This window comes from Mustelus asterias, chromosome 3, assembly GCF_964213995.1.
Source record: "Mustelus asterias chromosome 3, sMusAst1.hap1.1, whole genome shotgun sequence".
NCBI lineage: Eukaryota > Metazoa > Chordata > Chondrichthyes > Carcharhiniformes > Triakidae > Mustelus > Mustelus asterias.
In genome coordinates this window covers 144,349,952-144,373,017 of record NC_135803.1, presented here as the reverse complement: position 1 = coordinate 144,373,017, position 23,066 = coordinate 144,349,952, and the positions used below count along the sequence as shown (strand labels likewise).

General features: G+C 44.8%; 1 protein-coding gene across 1 annotated transcript in view; it reads right to left on the bottom strand.

Moving 5' to 3' along the window:
* The window catches only part of LOC144491680 (copine-9-like), a 380,635-nt gene that overhangs the window by 44,963 nt on the left and 312,606 nt on the right, over nt 1-23,066 (bottom strand). Inside the window, exons 11-15 of the mRNA XM_078209852.1 lie at nt 22,933-23,008; nt 8,240-8,293; nt 5,065-5,126; nt 4,899-4,945; nt 2,783-2,964 (exon numbers count right to left, since the gene is read on the bottom strand). Coding sequence (XP_078065978.1) covers nt 2,783-2,964; nt 4,899-4,945; nt 5,065-5,126; nt 8,240-8,293; nt 22,933-23,008 — 421 coding nt within the window. The remainder of the gene's footprint in view (nt 1-2,782; nt 2,965-4,898; nt 4,946-5,064; nt 5,127-8,239; nt 8,294-22,932; nt 23,009-23,066) is intronic.

Genomic DNA, 23,066 nt, shown 5'->3' with positions numbered 1-23,066 from the left:
GGGGATTAGTAGGGTAAATATGTAGGATTGTGGGGATAGGGCCTGGGTGAGATTATTGTCGGTGCAGGCTCGATGGGCCAAATTATCTCCTTCTGCACTGTAGTGATTCTATGAGAAGTTTTCCCAACTGTTACTCTGAATATTTTTTATCTCCAACTCTGATTAATTGGTAGTTTAAGGTACCGTTCTGCTCAGTGTCCATGCCAAGGAATTTCTTTATTCACTCTTGATACAAATTGTTAATTGGCACTAAAGGAGGGCAGTATAGATCTGATGATGAAAGCAAATTATTGTGGTTGCTGGAATCTGAAACAAAAACAGGAAATGTTGGAAAAGCTCAGCAGGTCTGACAGCCTCTGTGGAGAGAGAACAGAGCTAATGTTTCAAATCCGGATGACTCTTCACCAGGGTGCCACAGTGGTTAGCACAGCTGCCTCACAGTGCCAGACACCCGGGTTCGATTCTGGGCTTGGGCGACTGTTTGTGTGGAGTTTGCATGTTCTTTGCTGACCTGTCCATCATGTAACTCCCTTGAGCTCTCTTTAATTCAATGTGACTGGGTTAAATTCCAGCAGAAATGAGATGAAACATTAGCTATTCAGTCACTGTCTGGAAAAAGGATTGAGATTCTGTTGCTGTGCCAGATAGTGGCAATTGTGACCATTGTGAATATCAGTGTAGCTCAGGGCAGCTCTCCTCTGTGTGCTGTATGTAACTAAATCTGTGCAAAAATTGACAATGATTTTGCTAATGATTGCACAATGAGGAAATCTTGCTCCACTGTGTTACCAATAGCTATATAATAGCCATTGGATTTTAAAAGAAAGGATCTACAAGTGTCAGTGAATTCAACCCAGAAGGGAATGAACTGATCTGAGCTAAACCTAATATTCTGCTTTCAAAAAATAGGCATTCTTTTAGCTGTAAGACTGTAGTTTCTCAGATCTCGATGCTCCAAACTCTGGAAGGAGCAGCAGGATGAATGGAGCAGATTATGCCTGAGCCTGGGTCATCGTTGCAATCTGAAGCTCGCAGTGGGGTTAACACGTCAATAAAATTGCGGGTATAAGAACATAATAAGAACATAAGAACTAGGAGCAGGAGGAGGCCATCTGGCCCCTCGAGCTTGCTCAGCCATTCAATAAGATCATGGCTGATCTTTTCATGGACTCAGCTCCACTTACCCGACTCGCTCATCATAACCCTTAATTCCTTCAAAAATTTATCTATCCTTGCCTTAAAAACATTCAATGAGGTAGCCTCAACTGCTTCACTGGGCAGGGAATTCCACAGATTCACAATCCTTTGTGTGAAGAAGTTCCTCCTCAACTCAGTCCTAAATCAGCTTCCCCTTATTTTGAGGCCGTGCCCCCTAGTTCTAGTTTCACCCACCAGTGGAAACAACTTCCCTGCTTCTATCTTATAATTGAGCCAGTGTGTGTCAGAGAAAATATACCTCACAACAACTTATTAAATTGTGCATGCGCAATTGTACTCCTGCCAGTTGAGTCCAGTCCTCCTTGGGGAATTTGGGATCAGCTTTCGCTGAAACCGGCAGTTGAGAAATCCATGGGGTCGGGAAGGAAGCAGATTTTACATCCTGGCGAATAGCACTCTCCATGGCTTCAAGGAAAATTAAACCAAGCAAGGTGCAAAACTAGGATTGCACTCGATTTTGCCAATTTCCTGATGGACATTCTAGATTGAAATTGTTCTCCCCCACACTCCCAATCGGGTCCCATTCACTCAGAACAAGATGCAATAAGAAAGCTCTGTATTTCTTTCATTAAATGGTGAAAAGCAACTTCAATGAGGAAGGGCAGGCTGACTTGGGCATTCAGAGGACTTTGTGTTTGTTTTATTCAATCATTGGATGTGGGTGTCACTGTAGAGACCAGCATTCATTGCCCTTCCCTAATTGCCCTTGAGAAGGTGGTGGTGAGCTGCCTTCTTGAATCATTGCAATCCATGGGGTGTAGGTATACCCACAGTGCCGTGAGGGAGGGAGTTCCAAGATTTTGACCCAGTGGCAGTGACGGAAAAGCGATATGTTTCCAAGTCAGGATAGTGAGTGATTTGGAGGGGAACCTCCAAGTGGTGATGTTCCCATGTATCTGCTGCCCTTGTGCTTCTAGATGGTAATGGTTGGGGGTTTGGAAGGTGTTGCCTAAGGAGCCTTGGTGAATTCCTGCAGTGCATCTTGTAGATGGCATACACGGCTGCCACTGTTCATCGATGGTGGAGGGATTGAATGTTTGTGGATGGGATGCCAATCAAGTGGGCTGTTTTGTTCTGGATGGTGTCAAGTTTCTTAAGTGTTGTTGGAGCTTCTCTTATCCAGGCAAGGGGAGCGTATTCTATGTAGCCACAATTTTTATATGGCTAGTTCAGTCACTGGTAACCCCCACGATGTTAAGATGTGTGCTAAAGTATCCCCAGATCACATGGCATTTCATTACTGTTGCTCTCCAGTATATAGAACATAGAACAGTACAGCACAGTACAGGCCCTTCGGCCCTCGATGTTGTGCCAAGCTTTGTCCAAAACCAAGATCAAGCTATCCCACTCCCTATCATTCTGGTGTGCTCCATGTGCCTATCCAATAATCGCTTGAAATTTCCTGAAGTGTCTGACTCCACTATCACAGCAGGCAGTCCATTCCACACCCCAACCACTCTCTGAGTAAAGAACCTACCTCGTACATCCCTCCTATATCTCCCACCATGAACCTTATAGTTATGCCCCCTAGTAAAAGCTACATTCACCCGAGTCATTTACCTACCAGTGGAAACTCATGGGATACTTTCCCATCTGGCGGTAGCTTAGCTCCAAATCCTAATGCTGGAAAGAGCTTGTCACTGTCATAGTCCTGAATGATCTCTCCAACTGCTTTTAATGCCATGGCGTACGCGTTCATTTGATATGGGTTCATGTAGTGAAGAGAAGTCGGCTGTGAAGGGTTTCCTGCAAGAGGAGAAAAACATGTCATTTTAAAAATTCTTTCATGAGATGTGGGTGTCACGGCCTCGGCCAGCATTTATTGCCCAACATTAATTGCCCTTGAGAAGGTGGTGGTGAGCTGCTTTCCTGAACAATTGAACTGCAGGTACTGTCGGAACACCCGCAGTTCTGTAAACGGACCATGCCAAATAGCTCATTCTACATGAAGGCAAGGACATATATTGTGTTTGCCAATAACGTGTGTGCATATACACAACGTAACTTTAATAAGTTGAACACTGTGTATCAGTGTTAAAATAGAAACAAAATACTGTGGATGTTGGAAATCTGAAATAAAAACGGAAAATGCTGGAAAAGCTCAGCAGGTCTGGCAGCATCTGTGGAGAGATAAACAGTTAATGTTTCAAGTGTGTATGACTCTTCTTCAGAGCTCTGGCTCAAAACGTTCGGCATGGTAAGAAGTTTAACGACACCAGGTTAAAGTCCAACAGGTTTATTTGGTAGCACAAGCTTTCAGAGCATTGCCCTTGCACCAGATGAAGGAGCAGTGCTCCGAAAACTCGTGCTACCAAATAAACCTGTTGGACTTTAACCTGGTGTTGTGAGATTACTTACTGTGCCTATCCCAGTCCAACGCCGGCAACTCCACATAAAAATGTTAGCTCTGTTTCTCTCTCCACAGATGCTGCCACACCTGCTGAGTTTTTCCAGCATTTTCTGTTTTCATTGCATAAATCATCATAGAATCATAGAATCCCGACAGTACAGAAGGAGACCATTCAGCCCATCAAGTCTGTACCAACCACAATCCCACCCAGGCCCTATTCCTGCAACCCTAATTTACCCTGCTAATACCCCTGACACTGGGGTCAATTTAGTATGGCCAATTAACCTAACCTGCACATCTTTGGACTGTGGGAGGAAACCGGAGCACCCAGAGGAAACCCACACAGACACGGGGAGAATGTGCAAACTCCACACAGACAGTGACCCGTGGCCGGAATTGAACCCAGGTCCTTGGCGCTGTGAGGCAGCAGTGCTAACCACTGGACCACAGTAAATGTTATCTATCAATTAAGCCAATTATTTTAGCTCAAAAAAAATTAATGCATTTTAGAGTTTTATTGTTGGGCACAAAATGAATATTGTGGTTTCATTCCTCTTCTCGTAAACTTGTTTAATGAAGCGTATCATTTCTGGAATTGATTATATCATGTAATTACTCCCTTCTGATATCTGTTATCTTGGTGGTTTTATAGTTTTATAGTTATGTTACTGGACTATAACTATATTATAACTATATTATAACTATAAAACTATGTTTTATAGTTATGTTTTATAGTTACGTTACTGGACCAGTAATCCTTAGGTCTGAACTAATTATCTGGGGACACAAGTTCAGATCCCATGACAGAAGCTTTTAACTAAATAAATTGTGAATAATCATCGAGAAAGTCGCCATAGTCCCAGATGACCATAGGCTGAGGGGAGGGGCAAGGTTGAGAGGGCGGGCCTCCATGAATAACCTCAGCCAGTGTGGGAATTGAACTTGCGCTGTTGGCGTTGCTCTGCATCACTAGCCATCCATCCAGGCAATTGGACTAAACCGACCCCAGTATAATCAATAATGCTTACCAGGAAATGATCAGGTTCTTATGGAATCCCATTGGTCCACTTTAGGTAAGGAAATCTGTTCTCTTTACCTGGTCTGGTTTACATGTGACTCCAGATCCTCAGCAATGTAGTTGACTCTTAACTGTCCCCTAAATGGTCTAGAAAGCCACTCAATTACTTCCAAGAAGGCAGCTCACCACCACCTTCCCAAGGCAAATTAGGGGTGGGTAATAAATGCAGGCCTTGCCAGTGATACCCATGAACAGATGAAGAAAAGTACAACAACTACAATATTACGAGTTCAATTTCCCATCCAAACTCACCATTAGATGCAGTGAAATCTATTGCCACGGTGAAATTTAACTGAGTTCTGTAAGAGAATTAATAACAGGGATGTTCAGCACAGTTACAGTGACTGAAGAAATAATTTAGGCTCAATCAATAGATAATTCAATGCTCCATATAATAAAGCACACGGCTGATCCATACCCGCCCTTAATGTAATCCAAAAATGTGAAATCGGAATCCACTTTGAAAGAAAGGAGAGTCACCTATTGAAAAGAAACATAAGCTGTCAGTATGATCAGCTTTGACAGTAATACAGGATAATAACATAGGAAGCATTATTATATGGTATTATTACACCTGGTGACATGGATTTATTGTAGAATTATGTTGGATCTTTCATGCCTTTGATTCCATAAGGGAAAAGACTGTACGGAACCATATTCCCAAAATTCACATAGATTTTTATGTGCCGGGATAGGGGATTAGGAAATTGGATGTGAAGATCAGGATTTTCAACCCATTCATTTTACAGCAAATGTAATCTCTTAAATGGTAATCTAAGCTGGTTTTCTACTGGTGTCACACCATGATATAATGAAAGGTACTGAACTGGGCAATATTGCACCTTTTTTTAGAGAGGGGAGAATTAGATACATGTAGAACATCAACTTGAATAAATAAGTCTCCAAGGACTCAATCGCAATTCCAAAAAATGGCAATGTTGGGATCTTGCCAGATATGAAAACAGAAAACTTCTGCAACTGGAACCCAATCTGCCTCAATCTAGCTGCTTCCAGCTTCAATGGAGCTGGGATGAGAGATGGGTGACCAATCTGGTCACAGGAAGCGAGTTTGTCGATTAAATATTATAAAGAGGCTTCCTGCCTTTATTCCTTCATTTTAATAGTCATCCTATTTTTATGTCACGACGGCCATGTTTCTAGGACTCCGAAAATTGGGTCGGTGAAAGGAGGCATAAAAGGGCAGAATCAGGCAGTAAATATCTTTACCGCACAGCTTGAGGACCAGGAGATATGGGATGGTTCCCTCCTGGGCCAACAAGCTACTCAAGAAACTTCCCTATTGGTATGTCTGCTCCTCTCCATTGCCAGAACCCGACCCTGACCTCTCTCTCTCCACCACCACCCCCCCCCCCCCCCCCCGCCCAGCGTTTGGAACCTTTCACAATTATCCCCACCCACCAGTTGATTTGTCTTGACTATGGTGAAGTTAAAATTCCAATATTGTGTAATTCACTGTAATGTCATAATTTGATTTCAGTTTCATTTGTCATATCCAGGGTCGTTTCGAGATGTCTGCTATTTGGAAAGTTGTCAGCTTCTTTCACTAGCTTTCACTCATTCCCTAGTTTTGCAGACTATGCAAAATCAACCCAAATGTGCTGAAATGTTAAAGTATGACGTGTAATGTCAGGTGTTGTCTTTCTTGCACGAATCACTGTCGCATACCTCTTCTGTAAACTATTAAGTGTGGTGGAGGTCCTATTGTTACTGTGAAATAGCCAGGAAGATCGTTGCACTTATTGTCATAAAGTGGTGAGTATCCACCAAGGGATATGTGTGGAGTAAAGAGTATTACAGATTGTAAATCCCAGATTGGTCGAAATCAATTAGTTAGACCAGAGATCACAACATTTAGCTCTGTAAACCTGTTCTCACTAATCACATTTTCAGATACTCTCTCGACAAGTCCAAGAGAACAAAGGAGGCTGGAAATTGCTATTGATTGCAATAGTGGGTGATTGCCTAATTTGTTTGTTTGGCATTTCACTATCAATTATTAATCTGTACATTTAAGCTTCATTTTATAAAGTAGTATTGGAGTTCGTTGGACTATTTTCATTTTGAAAATATTTTAAAGCTTTCTGATGAAAATTGTTATTGGTTTGAAATATAGAACTACAGTAGATTAAAAAATATCGCAAAATGAGGTGTGGGAAGTTAATATATTTTTGAGATGGCAGGGGGGAGGTTTACTATGTCCTAAGATTCTACTAGAAAATAAATCCTCTGCTTTCAGCATTCATTCCCGCTTGAGTAATTTCTAAATCTCTCAAATCTCCAAATGGTGGTCTTGTGGAGTGCAATGGTGGATATAACATTAGCTTAACAACTTGCATTTATATTCCTTAGAATTACATGGACCGAAATTTTCCAGCCCTTCCCACTGATGGGATTTTCCAGTCCTGCTGGTGACCCTCTGCAGCTCATTCTCTGGTGGCGGAGGTCACGGGGGCATGCAAAATCCCATAGACATTGGTGGGCCAGAAGGTCCTGGGACCGGCCAATGGTGGACCACCTTCACTGTTGGAAATTGTGCAGCTGGGGGGCTGGGGGTGGGGGGGGGGGAGAAATCCAGCTCATAAGAATCTAAAACATAGAAACAGGCCATTCAGCCCAACTGGTTCATGCTTGTGTTTATACTCCACACAAGCTTCCTTTCATTCTAATTACCTCTGCCCAAACAACCACTCCCCTCCCACCCCCCACCCCAACACCCACCCACATCCATCTCGTAAGGATTATAGGGCTGGATGACAGTATATCAATTGTGAGGAGTAAGGTCATGTAGGTACTTAAACCAGAAGAGGATGATTTTAAATGCAAGGTTTGGGACAGGGAACCAAAGTAGCTCAGCCAGGCCAGGCCGCAAGATGTGCTGCAGGATAAGGAGTGAGCAGCAGAGTTCTGGATGGGAGGTTGACCACTGGAACAATTGAGTTTTGAGGTGACAAAGGTACGGGCTAGGGCTTCGTTTTGTCAGCAGATGAGCTGTGTTAAGTTTGGAGGTGAGCATTCTTACAGGTGTGGAAGCAATTGCCTTTGTGATGAAGGTGATATGGGGTCAGAAGCTCATTTGAGAGTCGAATAGCATGCTGAGATTGTGGATCGGTTTGCTTCAGACGGGGGAGGGGATGGAACTGACTTCAAGAGTAGAGTTTGTTGTGTGGCCAAGGACAATGGCTTCAGCCTCCCCAATACCGGGGAACATCCAACTCATTCAAGCCTAAACAAACTGTCTGATGGCATGAAGCGCATGTGAGGTCAAGAGAAGTGATGGAGAGGTAGAGGCGGATGTCACCAACATACAGTTAAAAGTTAACTCCACGTCTGTGGACAATATCGCCAAAGGCGCAATATGTGGACATGGAAGGGATTGATGGATCCAGGTAACAGTGCGTCGGTGGAAAGAGAAGCCGCAGGGGGGGCGAGCAGGGCAGGGAGGATTTTGTTATTATAAACCTTTTTTTAGTGCTTTTAAGGCACGTCATTATTGCATTACCCCCACAGCGGGGGGCTGTGGGGGTAATGCAACCTCACTCTGCTTCAGCGACCCATTTGCTGTTGGTACTCACCGTTCCAGAATTGATATACTTCTTCTTTTTCCCTCTTTTCTTTGGATTTAAAACCTAAAGGAAACAGAAGAGTTTCAAAGAAGAGTCAGATTGGACTTGAAACATTAACTTTGTTTCTCTCGCCACAGATGCTGAGTTTTTCCAGCATTTTCTGTTTTTATTTACAACCTCCAGCATCTGCAATATTCCGCTTTTAGCCTTTTAACAAAAGGTTATTGATGCTCAGACGATGATAGTAGGGATGTGGGATGGGAACGTCACATCTTTGGTAAATATTCTTATATTTTAAAAATGTGAATATTAAATGTAATTTTAAAAAAGCACAAACCTTTGTCACACCCAAGATGAGGATTTATTTATTATTTATCAGTGTCACAAATAGGCTTACATTAACACTGCAATGACGTTACTGTGAAAATCCCCCAGTTGCCACACTCCGGTGCCTGTTCAGGCACACTGAGAAAGAATTTAGCCTGGTCAATGCACCTAACCTGCATGTCTTTCAGACTGTGGGTGGAAACTGGAGCACCCGGAGGAAACCCAAACAGACACGGGGAGAACGCGCAGACTACACACAGGCAGTGACCCAAGCCGAGAATCAAACTCCGGGTCCCTGGCGCTGTGAGGCAGCAGTGCTAACCACTGTGCCACAGTGTCATATCTGAGATGAAGATTGATGTCAAGAATTGGGTAATTCCAGTGAGGTGCTGCACTCGCAGCTCTGCTCAGGAAATTCCGGGCTGCAGCTTTTGATTTCCACATCATTTTAAATCACAAACTGCAAGGCCAGCATTGGTGACACCTTTAAGAACCACTCCTCAACGGGAGTGCCAGGTTAGGGAACACGTTCTCTGGCATCTGCCATAACATCAACTTTCCCTATATCCTAAGGGATTTAAAGCAGTTTGCCCCTGGAATGGCAAACCCCTACTCAATGGGAACGATGGCTCCTTTAAGATATTAAATCAGTTTAATTCTTGTAGATTAGATTATAGGGCGCTCTGCAATCCACAGCCAGCACGAGAGCACAGGAGATCAATCTGAAACACAATCAATATGCTGATCCTTGCATTCTTCCTCCACTTCTCCTTCATAAGTTTGCAAATAGCATATTTTGTTTAAAATGGATCGTGCTTAAACCCATCAGCATTCGATCAGATGCTTTTGAGCAGTCTACAATGTTGGGTGTGCGTGCTGGCTCATGAGGATTGAGTAATAGCTGGTTAATTAAATCTAATGTTATTTGAGTCGAGGCCTCTGGACTACATGTTCTTGCTGAGTTGGTTGCTATTTGACCAAACTGCTTGGGGCACCCAAAAAGCTGGAATGGAGTCAACCAACCAATGGATTCTCTTAGCCTGACTGGCTTTGCCTTTCTCAGAGTTGCAGCTGCTACGAGTGTGAACCTTTCCATTCCCTCACCCTTACGGCCTCTCAATAAATCATCGGTTTTACGTCAATCTTGTCAACCTGTAGCCAATTTTCAGATGTGGGATCACCCTACAGTTCTGGTCACCCTATTATAGAAAGGATATTATTAATCTAGAAAGAGTGCAGAAAAGATTTACTAGGATGCTACTGGGACTTGATGATTTGAGTTATAAGGAGAGGCTGGATAGACTGGGACTTTTTTCTCTGGAGCGTACGAGGCTGAGGGGTGATCTTATAGAGGTCTATAAAATAATGAGGGGCATTGATCAGTCATTATCTTTTCCCAAAGGTCTAAAACTAGAGGGCATAGGTTTAAGGTGAGAGGGGAGAGATACAAAAGGGTCCAGAGGGCCAATTTTTTCACAGAGGCTGGTGTGTGGCTGGAACAGCCTGTCAGAGGTAGTAGTAGAGGCGGGTACAATTTTGCCTTTTAAAAAACTTTTAGACAGTTACATGGGTAAGATGGGTATAGAGGGATATAGGCCAAATGCAGGCAATTGGGACTAGCTTAGTGGTTAAAAAAAGGGCGGCACCAACAAGTTGGGCCAAAGGGCCTATCTCCATGCTGTAAACCTCTATGACTCTGACCCGCAATGAACTATGGACTGAATTTCTACCGAGGCGGGGTATCTCGGGAACCCTTTAAAAATGGCGAACAGGACCCAATTTCAGGATTCCTAAGCTGTCTGATTTTTGGAAGTGTCTTTAAAGGAAATGGGCTGGTTCCTGTCAAAAGCCCACACCTGGCACTCCTGAACTAACTGGCTCCATTGCGGAGATAGACACGTCTTCTCATGGAGTAGGGCTAGGCTTTTTAAAGAGTCATAGTTCATGACCCGTCAGAGGTGTTGTGAACCCTAGTCTACATTATGGGACCTTTTAAAAATTGAGTTCTTAAAATCCTCTTCATGACCCTATGCCAAGCTATGCCCCTTCACCCACAGCCCATGGTCTCTCATGCCCCCAATACCCAGCTATGCTTCTCTACAATCATCCATGGCCCATCAGGCCCCCTATGCTAAGCTGTGGCAATTCCATCTCCAGTGACCCACTATACACTGTATAGAACCAATGAACTCTAAACTGACAGTAGGATGTGGAAAAAAAAAGTTTTGGAAAAAAGTAATTCATTCGTAACTTTTCACTGTTAAAAAAAAGTCATTTCACTACACGGCAATGAAAGAATTAATCATCCGAGATGCTTCGAAATATCAATGACAAAAACCACAAATCATTGAACCCATTTAACTTGGTATAAATGAACATTGTGAAATTGACTGCAGAGATCAGAGGGCTTGAGCTGTCAATCAAGCAATGTTTTCTCTGAGGCAAAGCAGATTCAACATGAATCATGGATGTCTGGGCTCTTAGCTAAGCATACATAATGATTCTTGGCTGAGAGCTCAGACATCCATTACTCTTGATAAGACCTTTTAAACAGCCCATGTCAGCATTCAACAGCCTCTGAGGCTTCCTCTGACTTCTTTCCCAGCTTTGCTGACCTCCTATCTTCCACAACGACTTTGGAGAAGGGGCAGAGGAGTGGAACTGGCTACACTATTCTTGCAGGAATCAAGCATGGACTCAACAGGCCGAATGGCCTTGTTCCATGCTGTAACCATTCCATGCTTCAATGAATCATTTCACAGAAGATCCTCCCAATTGTCTGAGAAAGAATATTTGTATCTTTTCAGTTTGGACTGGTTTCAAACCGATGCCACAGATGTGAACAGGCTACTAACTACACCAACTGGTTCCTGATTGGGACTCGCATAGCCGACATGAGTTAAATTAGATAGCCCCCGAAAACATGTATGGGGATTCTGTGCGTGATTAATCTGCGTTTGGTGACTATGATACAGCAGCATGGCAACTCTGTGCCGGCTGCTCATTTGAATGGTCTCTGTGTACGGTCAGTGTTAACAGCATTGTTCATGGGCTGGACGTGTAAGTGGGTGGCCACTTGAAGTGACCCTCCTCTCTTAAGAGCAGAGGTGCAATATGGCTGGATTAGATGCTACGAGTCATGGTTGGAGGGAGTTTGACCTGGAAGAGAGTGAGGTGTGGCACAACATGGGAGAGAGTGGGGTCCAAGGTTTTTGGATGTCGTGCTGGGGGTGTTGGAGGAGGTGGAAAGAAGGAGGGTTGTCCTTTATCTACGGGGAGGTGGGGTGGGTGCAGGAGGCTCTCCAGCCTCACAGTCAAACGGCACTAGATAGTCATGGAGATCTATGTCAGGAGTCATGCTCTGAGGACCTGACTGGAGTTCTACAACAAATTCAATGACCTCACATGAGTTGTCAAGGTCAGCAAAAGCATCTTCAAATACTACATCCTATCAACTTCTCAATTCATCACACCCCCTTCATTCACTTATCAACAATCTCTATCAATCAGGCCTGATACCTAAGATGCACACCTTGAAGGTTACACACACTGTCAGTTATTAAATCATGACAACGACATCAGCCAAAGCAATTGCACAAAACTCACTGACACACCTCCCTCTATCTTTCAGGACAAAGTGGTTCACAACCAGAAGCAGCAAAAACTAATCAGAGTGGTGAGGTGAGCCCTGGATGTCCTAACCCCTTGGGGAAGTCTATGCTGGCTACTACTGGTTCAGCCCATTGCTGACGCGGTGGCCTACAGCAGGGCTGAAAGCATCACAGATGACTGTATCCTCATACATAATCTTCCTTCTCACATCCCACTTTCACTTCGTCCAGGAGTGTAGTGGTGCAAGGGCGCATTGCAGAACTGCTCTGGCACCTTTAACCAGAGCATGGGAAGGGGGAATGCAGGTGGTTCCAAATACTCGGGGTGAGTGTTTTAAACAGAGTTATCATCATCCAAACTGAGCAGCCAGAGCTCAGCACCTAACAGACCGGCTTTAAAAAAAAATTGGAACTTTCAGGCTGAGTGTTCCGATTTTTCAAAGCCAGTCTGTCAGGTCAACTTCACTTGTTCATAGACACCCTACAGTGCAGAAGGCGGCCATTTGGCCCATCACGTCTGCAATGACAACAATCCCACCCCAGATCCTATTCCCACAACTCCACGCATTTACCTTACTAATCCCTCAAACCTACAAATTCTGAGACACTAAGGAGCAATTTAGCAAGGCCAATTCACTTAACTCGCACATCCTTGGACTGTGGGAGGAAACTGGATCACCCGGAGGAAACCCACGCAGACACAGGGAGAACACGCCAACTCCACACAGACAGTGACCCAAACCGGGAATTGAACCCAGGTCCCTGGAGCTATGCAGCAGCAGCGCTCAGCACTGTGTCACCGTGCCATTGCTGGAGATTTGGGAGGAGTGATGTGAGGGGGGTACGGGGTTGGAGTGGGAAGAGAGGGAAGTGTTGGGAAGGTTGGGGGAGTGGTGGGGAGGAGGTTGGAGTGGGTTGTTGATGAGGGGGAAGTTTGAGGCAGGAGGTGGGGATTGGGCCTGGGGAAGGTCGTTGGAGGGAGCGGTGAGAAAGAGCTTGGTGTCAGTGGGGGCACTGATATTTTTACTTAAAAGCACAGTTTTGCTGAGTTTTGAGAACTTAAATGATTAATACATAAGAAAATAATGTAATAGCAGATTTACAAACAACATGGACAACACATTTTCCTAGAACTCTGACAAGGGCGGCACGGTGGCACAGTGGTTAGCACTGCTGCCTCACAGTGCCAGGGACCCGGGTTCAATTCCCGACTTGGGTCACTGTCTGTGCAGAGTCTGTACATTCTCCCCGTGTCTGCATGGGTTTCTTCTGAGTGTTCTGGTCTCCTCCCACAGTCCTAAGACATGCTGGTTCGGTGCACTGGCCTTGCTAAATTCTCCCTCAATGTACCCAAACTGGCGCCGGAGTGTGGTGACTCGGGGATTTTCACAGTAACTTCATTGCAGTGTTAATATAAGGCTATGTGTGACACTAATAAATAAATTTTAGAAAAACCTCAAACTTTGGCACTACACCCGTGACATCACCCCCCACTCACTTTCGGTTTGCAAGCTGCGGATGGTGTAAGCATGCACCGCTTAGTGCTTCCCCTCCCCTCACCACAATATTACCCATGTGCAGTTTCTTTTTCAGACACTCATGAGGCCAGTAGACAACACCAAGAAGAGAGTGACAATGAAGATGTAGCTCTGTCTCTTGATTTAAAACTGGCAGCCTCCTTGCTTTCAAGGAAGCGCAGCCACGCAGCAGTTCACTTGGTTATTGTTGGTATCTCAATGCAACGGGTGTAAATCAATGCACATTCATTTTGTGGCAGTGCATGTTCTTTCACCCATGGCTGCGCTGCTCGATTGTCTTCACTTTTTAAGGATTTGTGAATATAATGACAATCTCAAGAGGTTATATCATTGATGGTACATGAATGAAACTTCACGGAATGGCACAGTGGTTAGCACTGCTGCCTCACAGCGCCAGGGACCCGGGTTCAATTCCCGGCTTGGGTCACTGTCTGTGCGGAGTCTGCACATTCTCCCCGTGTCTGCGTGGGTTTCCTCCGGGTGCTCCGGTTTCCTCCCACACTCCAAAGATGTGCTGGTTAGGTGGATTAGCCGTGATAAATGCATGGGGTTATGGGGATGGGGTGGGTGGGGCAGTGGTGGGCCTGGCCTTGTGGCCTTTCAGAGAGTTGGTACAGACATGATGGGCAGAATGGCCTCTTTCTGCACTGTAGGGATTCTGTGATTCTTGTACGATTTTTCTATTCAAGTAATCATCTAATGCCCTCTTGAATGGCACGATTGAACTTGCCTCCACCAGCATCCAGGCAGCACATTCCAGACTCCAGTTTAGGTTTATTTATTATTGTCACAAGTAGGCTTACATTAAAACTGCAATGATGTTACTGTGAAAATCCCCTAGTCACCACACTCTGGCACCTGTTCGGGTACACTGAGGGAGAATTTAGCATGGCCAATGCACCTAACCAGCACATCTTTCGGACCGTGGGAGAAAACCAGAGCACCTGGAGGAAACCTATGCAGACACGGGGAGAACGTGCAAACTCCGCATAGACAGTGACCCAAGCCGGGAATCGAACCCAGGTCCCTGGTGCTGTGAGGCAGCAGTGCTAGCCATTGTGCCACCATGCCGCGCACACAGTCCCAGAGAAAATAAGAAGTCTTCACTGAACGTTTGAGGTTTCATTGTATGTTACTGTGGTTTCTCCAGGAAGAATGATCAATGTGGGGAGAACATGCAGACTCCACATGGACAGTGACCCAAGCCGGGAATCGAACCCGGCTCCCTGGCGCTGTGAGACAGCAGTGCTAAGCACTGTGCCACCGTGCCGCCCAACCACTTGATGTGTGAAAAAGTTTTTTCTCACATCACATTTGCTTCTTTTGCAAATCACCTTAAATCTGTGCCTCTTGTTCTTGATCTTTTACAAAGAACCTGTTTGACACGCTCACCCTGAACTGACTGGGATTTTGGAATCCGGTTTTCAAATGTGCATAGAAATAAAATCCAATTCTGCTTTCAATGGAAACAAAAGTACAATATTTATCATGGAACTGTTATCTCTGTATAATTCAGTGGCTAATTTTAATTCTTTATTCTTTTTTTCTCCATATCTGTTCATTAATGCCAACAACTGATCAACTTACCAACATTTGCTGCTTGCCATTGCCTTCCTGGTTCAGTCAAGCAACCTCAAACCTATATTTCTTTTAAAATGGGGTAATCCTGTGATATAAAATCTTCTGGCATAAAATAACAGCCCATTTTATTTTGCAAGATCAAATAGTTTCTTTAAATTGACAGGAACAAACACAACTGGAGTGTGCCGAGAAGACGTCTTGAGTTTCCATCTGCAAAACCTTGCAAGTTGTGAAAGTCTGGGGAACTGCCATGAACAGAAACCTGGGAATTCTGTCTGGGATCTTCGATCCTCCACTGTGGGAAATATCATCAGGGTGCAGTAGGAAAAAAACAAGAGGCAGGGAGGTGACCCCATTGAAGGGGGAAGGTAGCAGTCCACTGGATTCTGCAGTGTAGCTTGGTTGTCGAAATAGAAATGTTGCATAGATTTAATGATGGAGATATTACATGGACTTCCAGATGGTGCTGATGCCTATAACAAGGACTTTCAGAAATGAAGTTTACAGAGTTGGCTAACTTAGATCACAACAAGTCAGCTGAAGATCAGGGCACTTATTTCATAAAAGAAAAATGAAAATAACCTCTAAATCCCCAGAAATGACTGTCACTATCTAACGGAACCAACAGTGTTACAGCTATACTAATTCGGCCAAAGATGTGCAGGGATTAGCCACTGGCCTACGCTTTCCCACGGTTGTGACTAAAATCTTGCCCAAAACTCTAACAATGCCACTCAGATAACCGCAAGCCTAATAACTGACCTGCACATTCTTTCATTCCCCTCCATCACATAACATTAAGCAGGTCTGAAAACAGGCGACTACGGTCAAATCTAGCTTTTCTGTCCCACTCTATTCTCTAACATATTCCATCCACACTATGTCTAGGGCAGCTGCATTTAAACGTTATTGAAAGCTTAACCATTGATGCTGCGAGAGTAATGGGTTTTATTATATTTAGATAGGCCTTTGCTTCCTGTATTATTCATAAAATGCCATTATAACTATTAAGTAGTCAGCCACATTAGCCTCTTGAACTTTATAGTCTTTTTAAAGGGTTGTCATTTCCCTCCTGGAGGAGAGGATTAGTTTCAGACATTGATTGCACTCAACAGCAGGAAGCATTAACTCGGTCTGCATTTTTACAGGAATGTTAATGCAGAAAAGTGCCCCAAGGAATCTCACAGAAGTGTGAGGAAACAAAGGCGGCCAAGCCAAAGGAAAGATTAGGGAATGTGGCCAAAAGCTGAGTTAAAGTGATGAGGTCTAAGGCCGTTCTGAAAGGAGAGAGGTGAAGGGATGGACGGGTTTCGGTCGGGGAATTCCAGAGCGAGGGACCAAAGTGGCTGAAAACACAGCTGTCAATGTGGGCTGAAGGGTGGGGGAGAGAATGTACAAGACACCCGAGTCCGAGGGATAGAGAGGACAGAGGGGAGAAGGGATTAGAATACTGGAGGAGTTGCTAGAGGTGGGGAAGTTCAAGGCCATGAAGAAATTTTAACACAATTTTAAATCTGAGATTTGATCTGGGATCGATTGCAGGTGGCGAGGGTTAGGGACTGATATAGGTGAATGAGGACGGGGGTAATAGGCATTTGTGATGTGGTGTGGAGAAGGCTACAGTTTTGGACAAGCTGCAACTTACCAGGGATGGAGCACAACATCGGAATTGTCAAGTCAGGAAGCGGCAAAAGCAAAAACGAGAGTTTCAAGATGTGGAGATGCTGGTGTTGGACTGGGGTGGGCACAGTAAGAAGTCTCACAACAGGTCAAAGTCCAACAGGTTTATTTGGAATCATGAGCTTTCAGAGCGCTGCTCCTTTATCAGGTGAGTCAAAGGACAGACAGAAGAGTTTCAAGGGCAGACGGACCAAGGTGGTGAATGTTACGAAAGCAGAAGCAGGTGCCTTCATGATGGGGAAGATAGGAGGTTGGCAGCTCTGCACAGGGTCAAACAGATCACCAAGGCTGTGAACAATGTGATCTCAGCCTGAGACACTGGCTGAGCAAGAATGATGGAATCAGGAGCGAGGGATTGAATACAATTACTTTGTAATTCCCCACATTTAACTGGAGGGATTTACAACTCCAAGTCTTGAACAAAGGGGTGGGAAGAGGTGGTGTAGAGGCTGAACTTGGTGTCGTTGGCATTGATATGGAAGCTGATTCCATAGATCTAGAGGGGGTGATCTTACTAGCTTATCACGATCGGCGTGGTGAGCCGGTATGATCACGTTAGAGGCAAAACTGCGTTCGGCTTCGATTTCTCACCACTTGTGATATTACCAGCCCTGCTCTGCCAGCCTCACGAGGGTGCAAGGCTGATCTTAATATTCATTACCTAATTTTAATATTATTAGAGAGTCTGGGACACAATCGTACACAGGAGATCAGGACGCATGCGCAATAGTGCTCTCTAGCAGTCTGCAGCTGGCTTCCTGGCATGAATAGAGTCCACACCCCTGAATGGCGAGAATCAATTGCCTCATTTTTTTTTCTAAGTGCCACACGATTGCGTCTGGAAACACACCCAAAACATGGACGCGATTCTCTCCCACTTTCAAGCTCATTTGGCACTTAAGAGATTTTTGGGAAGATCGCCCCCATAGAGTTTTATAGCACAAAAAGAGACACTTCTCCCATCTTGTCTGCGTCGGCCATCAAGCACCAATCTATTCTAATTCCATTTACCTGGTCCATAGCCTTGTATGCTGTGGTGTTTCAAGTGCTCTTCAAAATGTTTCTTTAATATTGTGAGTGCTCACCCCTCTACCACCTTCTCAGGCAGTGAGTTCCAGATTCCCACCACCCTCTGGGTGAAAAAAACTCCGTCAAATCCCCTCTAAGTCTCCGGCCCCTGACCATAAATCTATGCCCGCTGGTTACTGACCCTTCTACTAAGGGGAAAACCTCTTCCTATCTACCCTATCTATGTCCCTCATAATAAGGTATAGCTCGATCAACACCCCCCTCAGCCTTCTCTGCTCTAAGGACAACAACCCCAGCCTAAGCAGCCTCTTTCCATAGCTGGATGATACTGCTAAAGGAAAGGATGCAGACAAGAGGCAGAAGGGGCAAGGATAGGTCTACAAAGTTGGCAGGAGGGGAAGTCCAGAAAGTGGAGGTGAGGCCACAATCAGATCAGCAATGATCTTATCAAATGGCAGAGCAGACGCGAAGGCCAAGTGGCCTACTCCTGCTCCCAAGTCCATTATTCTTATGCATCTCTGACAATGCAACATTCAGAATTCAAGTCTTAGCTTAGATTACATACTTAAGTCTCTGATGTGGAGCTAGAACCTATAAACTTCTGACTCGAGGGTTTAAATGGAACAGGTATTAATATGGAAACTATATTAAAATAATATTGTGTTCACCAACAGTGTATAAACTAAAACAATGAAGTATTTCTTGATTACAGTTCCAGCTGTACTTCAGCCAAGAATATCAATGTCTTTTGCTGGTTATATTGCCGGTTTTATATTTTACATAGAATCATAGAATCCCTATAGTGCAGAAGGAGGCCATTCGGCCCATCACGTCTGCACTGACAACAATCCCACCCAGGCCCTATCCCCGTAGCCCCACGTATTTACCCTACTAATCCTCCTGACACTCAGGGACAATTTAGCATGGCCCATCAACCTAACCCGCACATCTCTGGACTGTGGGAAGAAACCAAAGCACCTGGAGGAAACCCACGCAGATATGGGGAGAATGTGCAAACTCCATACAGACAGTGACCCAAGGCCAGAATTGAACTTGGGTCCCTGGCGCTGTGAGGCAGCAGTGCTAACCACTGTGCCACCATGCTGCTTGTTAAGCGTTGGCACTGGATCTTGAATTGTCATAATTCTAGTGCAGTTTACCCTAGGTTTGTGAGGCAGCTTAATTTAGTTGGGTTGATAATGACTGTGCATTGTAAAGAGCTTCAGTTCAAAACAGGGCAACTGGGTTTGAATTCCCAGTGGGAGGATCTGGACCTTGAAAAGTCCTATTATTCTCAGCTTAAATAATAAACCCCAAAAGCACGGAAAGCACGCAACAAATAAAGCGCCAAGATAAAAATTTTCTTGAGAAGAGGAAAAGATACCAGAACTCATCATCCCTCCTGATAAAAAATAAATACCATTCTTTCACGGTTCACATCCTCCTTAATAAATCGTTTTACAAGCTGTGTATTCAGGCTTATTTTTTAAACTTCCAACACTGTGACCTAATGCTGGGCATACATGCAGTTGAAGTGAAGACAAAGCGTTGTCAATAGCACTATCTGTACTTTCACTTGTTTTCACACATCACAGGCCAGTATTTGGACTGTTTTGGAGTTGTCACTTTTTGCTCTGAAGATGTTGGTCAGCTTTTGCCAGTTTTCTAGGTTGGCCTTTAGAATCCTATGCAGAAGGTGGCCATTTGGCCCATCGAGTCTGTACTGACAACAAGTCCACCTAGGCCCTACCCCCATAACCCCATGCATTTACTCTAGCTACTCCCCCTGACACTAAGGGACAATTTAGCATTGCCAATTCACCTAACCCGCGCGTCTTTGGACTGGGAGGCAACTGGAGCATCTGGAGGAAACCCATGCAGACACGGGGAGAACGAGCAAACTCCACACAGACAGTGGCTCAAACCAGGAATCGAACCCAGGTCCTTGGTGCTGTGAGGCGGCAGTGCTAACCACTGTGCCTGCCGCCCACGGTGGCACAATGGTACAGTGGTTTGCTGATGTTATTTAGTTTGCCTGTGTTTAGCACTCATGACCCATCACTATAACAGGATCGTTAAATGAATGATGAAGAGCCCATTTTACCCATTAGGGACCAGATCAGGAACTCCGAGGTACATTATGAAGTTAGCCGAGACCCGCAACTGTTTTTGACTTTGGCACTAGTGCGAGCATAAGGTGTTTCACTTTAGATGTGATTCTATTGACCCACTAGGAAGCTTTTATTGAAACAAACTTTATTTAACAACATAGATAAAATATAACAAAAAAACTGGCATAAGTTTTATCAATTAAAATTACTTAAACCATGACAAGGTATAATTCTTAACAGCTAACCATCCCTATAGTTCCAAATTAAGCAATATCCGCATAGGCATACATCCTTCTTCAGAACCAGTAGCACCAAAAACAGGTAAGCTCACATTGTTGCTACATTTCCAGCCTTTTAAGATACAGAGCGCAATCTTACGACCACGTCCTGCCTGACTTTCAGCGAGATGAGGTGGTAAGATAGAGTGAGAGGTGAAAAATGAGAAACTCACCCAGTTTCTCATCTCTTCCGATCGTACCAGCCCTGTTTTGCCAGCAAAATTGGCTTCATGCCCAGAAAGGGTGCAAAGCTGATTTAAATATTAATGACATTATTTAAATGTCATTAGCGAGACCCAGACGCTATCGTGCAGGCTCACTTGCCCTTAACTGCTCGCTGGTTGAAGTTCTCACTAAATCACAGATGGTCTCCGACCATCTAGCGGGAGACTAGACATGACGGACATGATGGCCTCACTGGGGGGAATCTGAAGCCACTGAAGACCTGGCACTGTCCGCCTGCCACCCTGGCACTGCACATTGCCCTGACACAGTTATGGTGCCCAATGTCAAAGGTGTGGGGTCTGAGGGAGTTTGGAGCCAGAGTGGGGGTGGTGTTATGATGGGGGAGGGGGAAGGAAAGGGGTGGCAGGGGTGGCAGGGTGGGAACTCTACACATTAGTAAGGCCACACTTGGAATACTGTGTGCAGTTCTGGTCACCCTATTAAAGAAAGGATATTATTAAACTAGAAAGAGTGCAGAAAAGATTTACTAGGATGCTACCGGGACTTGATGGTTTGAGTTATAAGGAGAGGCTGGATAGACTGGGACTTTTTTCTCTGGAGCATAGGAGGCTGAGGGGTGATCTTATAGAGGTCTATAAAATAATGAGGGGCATAGATCAGCTAGATAGTCAATACCTTTCCCAAAGGTAGGGGAGTCTAAAACTAGAGGGCATAGGTTTAAGGTGAGAGGGGAGAGATACAAAAGGGTCCAGGGGGCAATTTTTTCAAAGAGGGTGGTGAGTGTCTGGAACAAGCTGCCAGAGGTAGCAGTAGAGGCGGGTACAATTTTATCTTTTAAAAAGCATTTAGTAGAGGCTGGTACAATTTTATCTTTTAAAAAGCATTTAGAAAAAATTGCCCCTCTGGACCCTTTTGTATCTCTCCCCTCTCACCTTAAACCTATGCCCTCTAGTTTTAGACTCCCCTACCTTTGGGAAAGATATTGACTATCTAGCTGATCTGTGCTCCTCATTATTTTATAGACCTCTATAAGATCACCCCTCAGCCTCCTATGCTCCAGAGAAAAAAGTCCCAGTCTATTCAGCCTCTCCTTATAACTCAAACCATCAAGTCCCAGTAGCATCCTAGTAAATCTTTTCTGCACTCTTTCTAGTTTAATAATATCCTTTCTTTAATAGGGTGACCAGAACTACATGGATAAGATGGATATAGAGGGATATGGGCCAAATGCGGGCAATTGGGATTAGCTTCGGGGTTTAAAAAAATATGGCGGCATGGACAAGTTGGGCCGAAGGGCCTGTTTCCATGCTGTAAACCTCTATGACTCTATCTATGACTCTATTGCAATCGGGGAGGGATGGAGGGAGAGAACTCTGCTGGGTGGCGATCGGGGAGGGAGGGAACCCTGTAAGAGGGTGATTGGGGTGGGAAGGAGGGAACTCTGCACTCTGAGGGGGTGTCAAAACAGGAATCCTAGGGGGCAAACCGAAGGTACTGGTGATAGGAGGGAACAGTAACAGTTAAAGGGGCAGTGGGATGAAGTAGGGTAGGACGGTCAGAGTCTGTTGGTGGTGGGTGAAGTGCTGGCTTGGAGGAAACGCAGTGGTATACACATAGAGATAGGCAGGATAAGAGTGCGCATGGATACTATGACTGGGGTGGGTTTTCGCCCTGCCCCTGCTCGCCCCATTGCATGATTCATCAGGAAAATTAGAATCCATAGAATCCCTACAGTGCAGGAGACCATTCAGCCCATCACGTCTGCACTGATACTCCAAAAGAGCATCTTACCAAGGCCCACTCACACACCCTATCCCCATAACCCTGCGCATTTACCATGGCTAATCCACCTAACCTATATACCTTTGGGCAATAAGGGTCAATTTAGCACGGCCAATCCACCTAACTCACACATCTTTGGAACGTGGGAGGAAACTGGAGCACCCGAAGGAAACCCATACAGACATGGGGAGAACGTGCAAACTCCACGTAGACAGTCACCCAAGGCTGGAATTGAACTCAGGTCCCTGGTGCTGTGAGGCAGCAGTGCTAATCACTCTGCCACCATGCTAGATGATCAGTGAGCCAAACATTGCGCAATTCAGTGGCTTACCCGCTAGGCTCTGCCACAGAAGTCACTCTGACTTTCTGCCCCCACCACAGGACTTCGGTCTGGAGCAGATGCTCGTCTACATAAGCACACTGGTGTCAGTTCATATACAGCTGTATAATAACTCAATATCAATAGCAGCACAAATAGGGTTATGACTTATGGCTCACATATATATCAGTATCAAAGTTTACACAGCGTACATGTGTGCATCTCTATACAAGACAGCATGGACATTAGCCTGTACTCACCTCATAGACATTGAACTGACTTTGGCCCCGGGACAACTCTCTGTAACTTGTGGTGAACTCCCCAATGAAATCATGGCTTGTAAGAGAGATCAGGATGAGGGAGAAACAAGAGAGAAAAAGCTTATTAGCTCCAT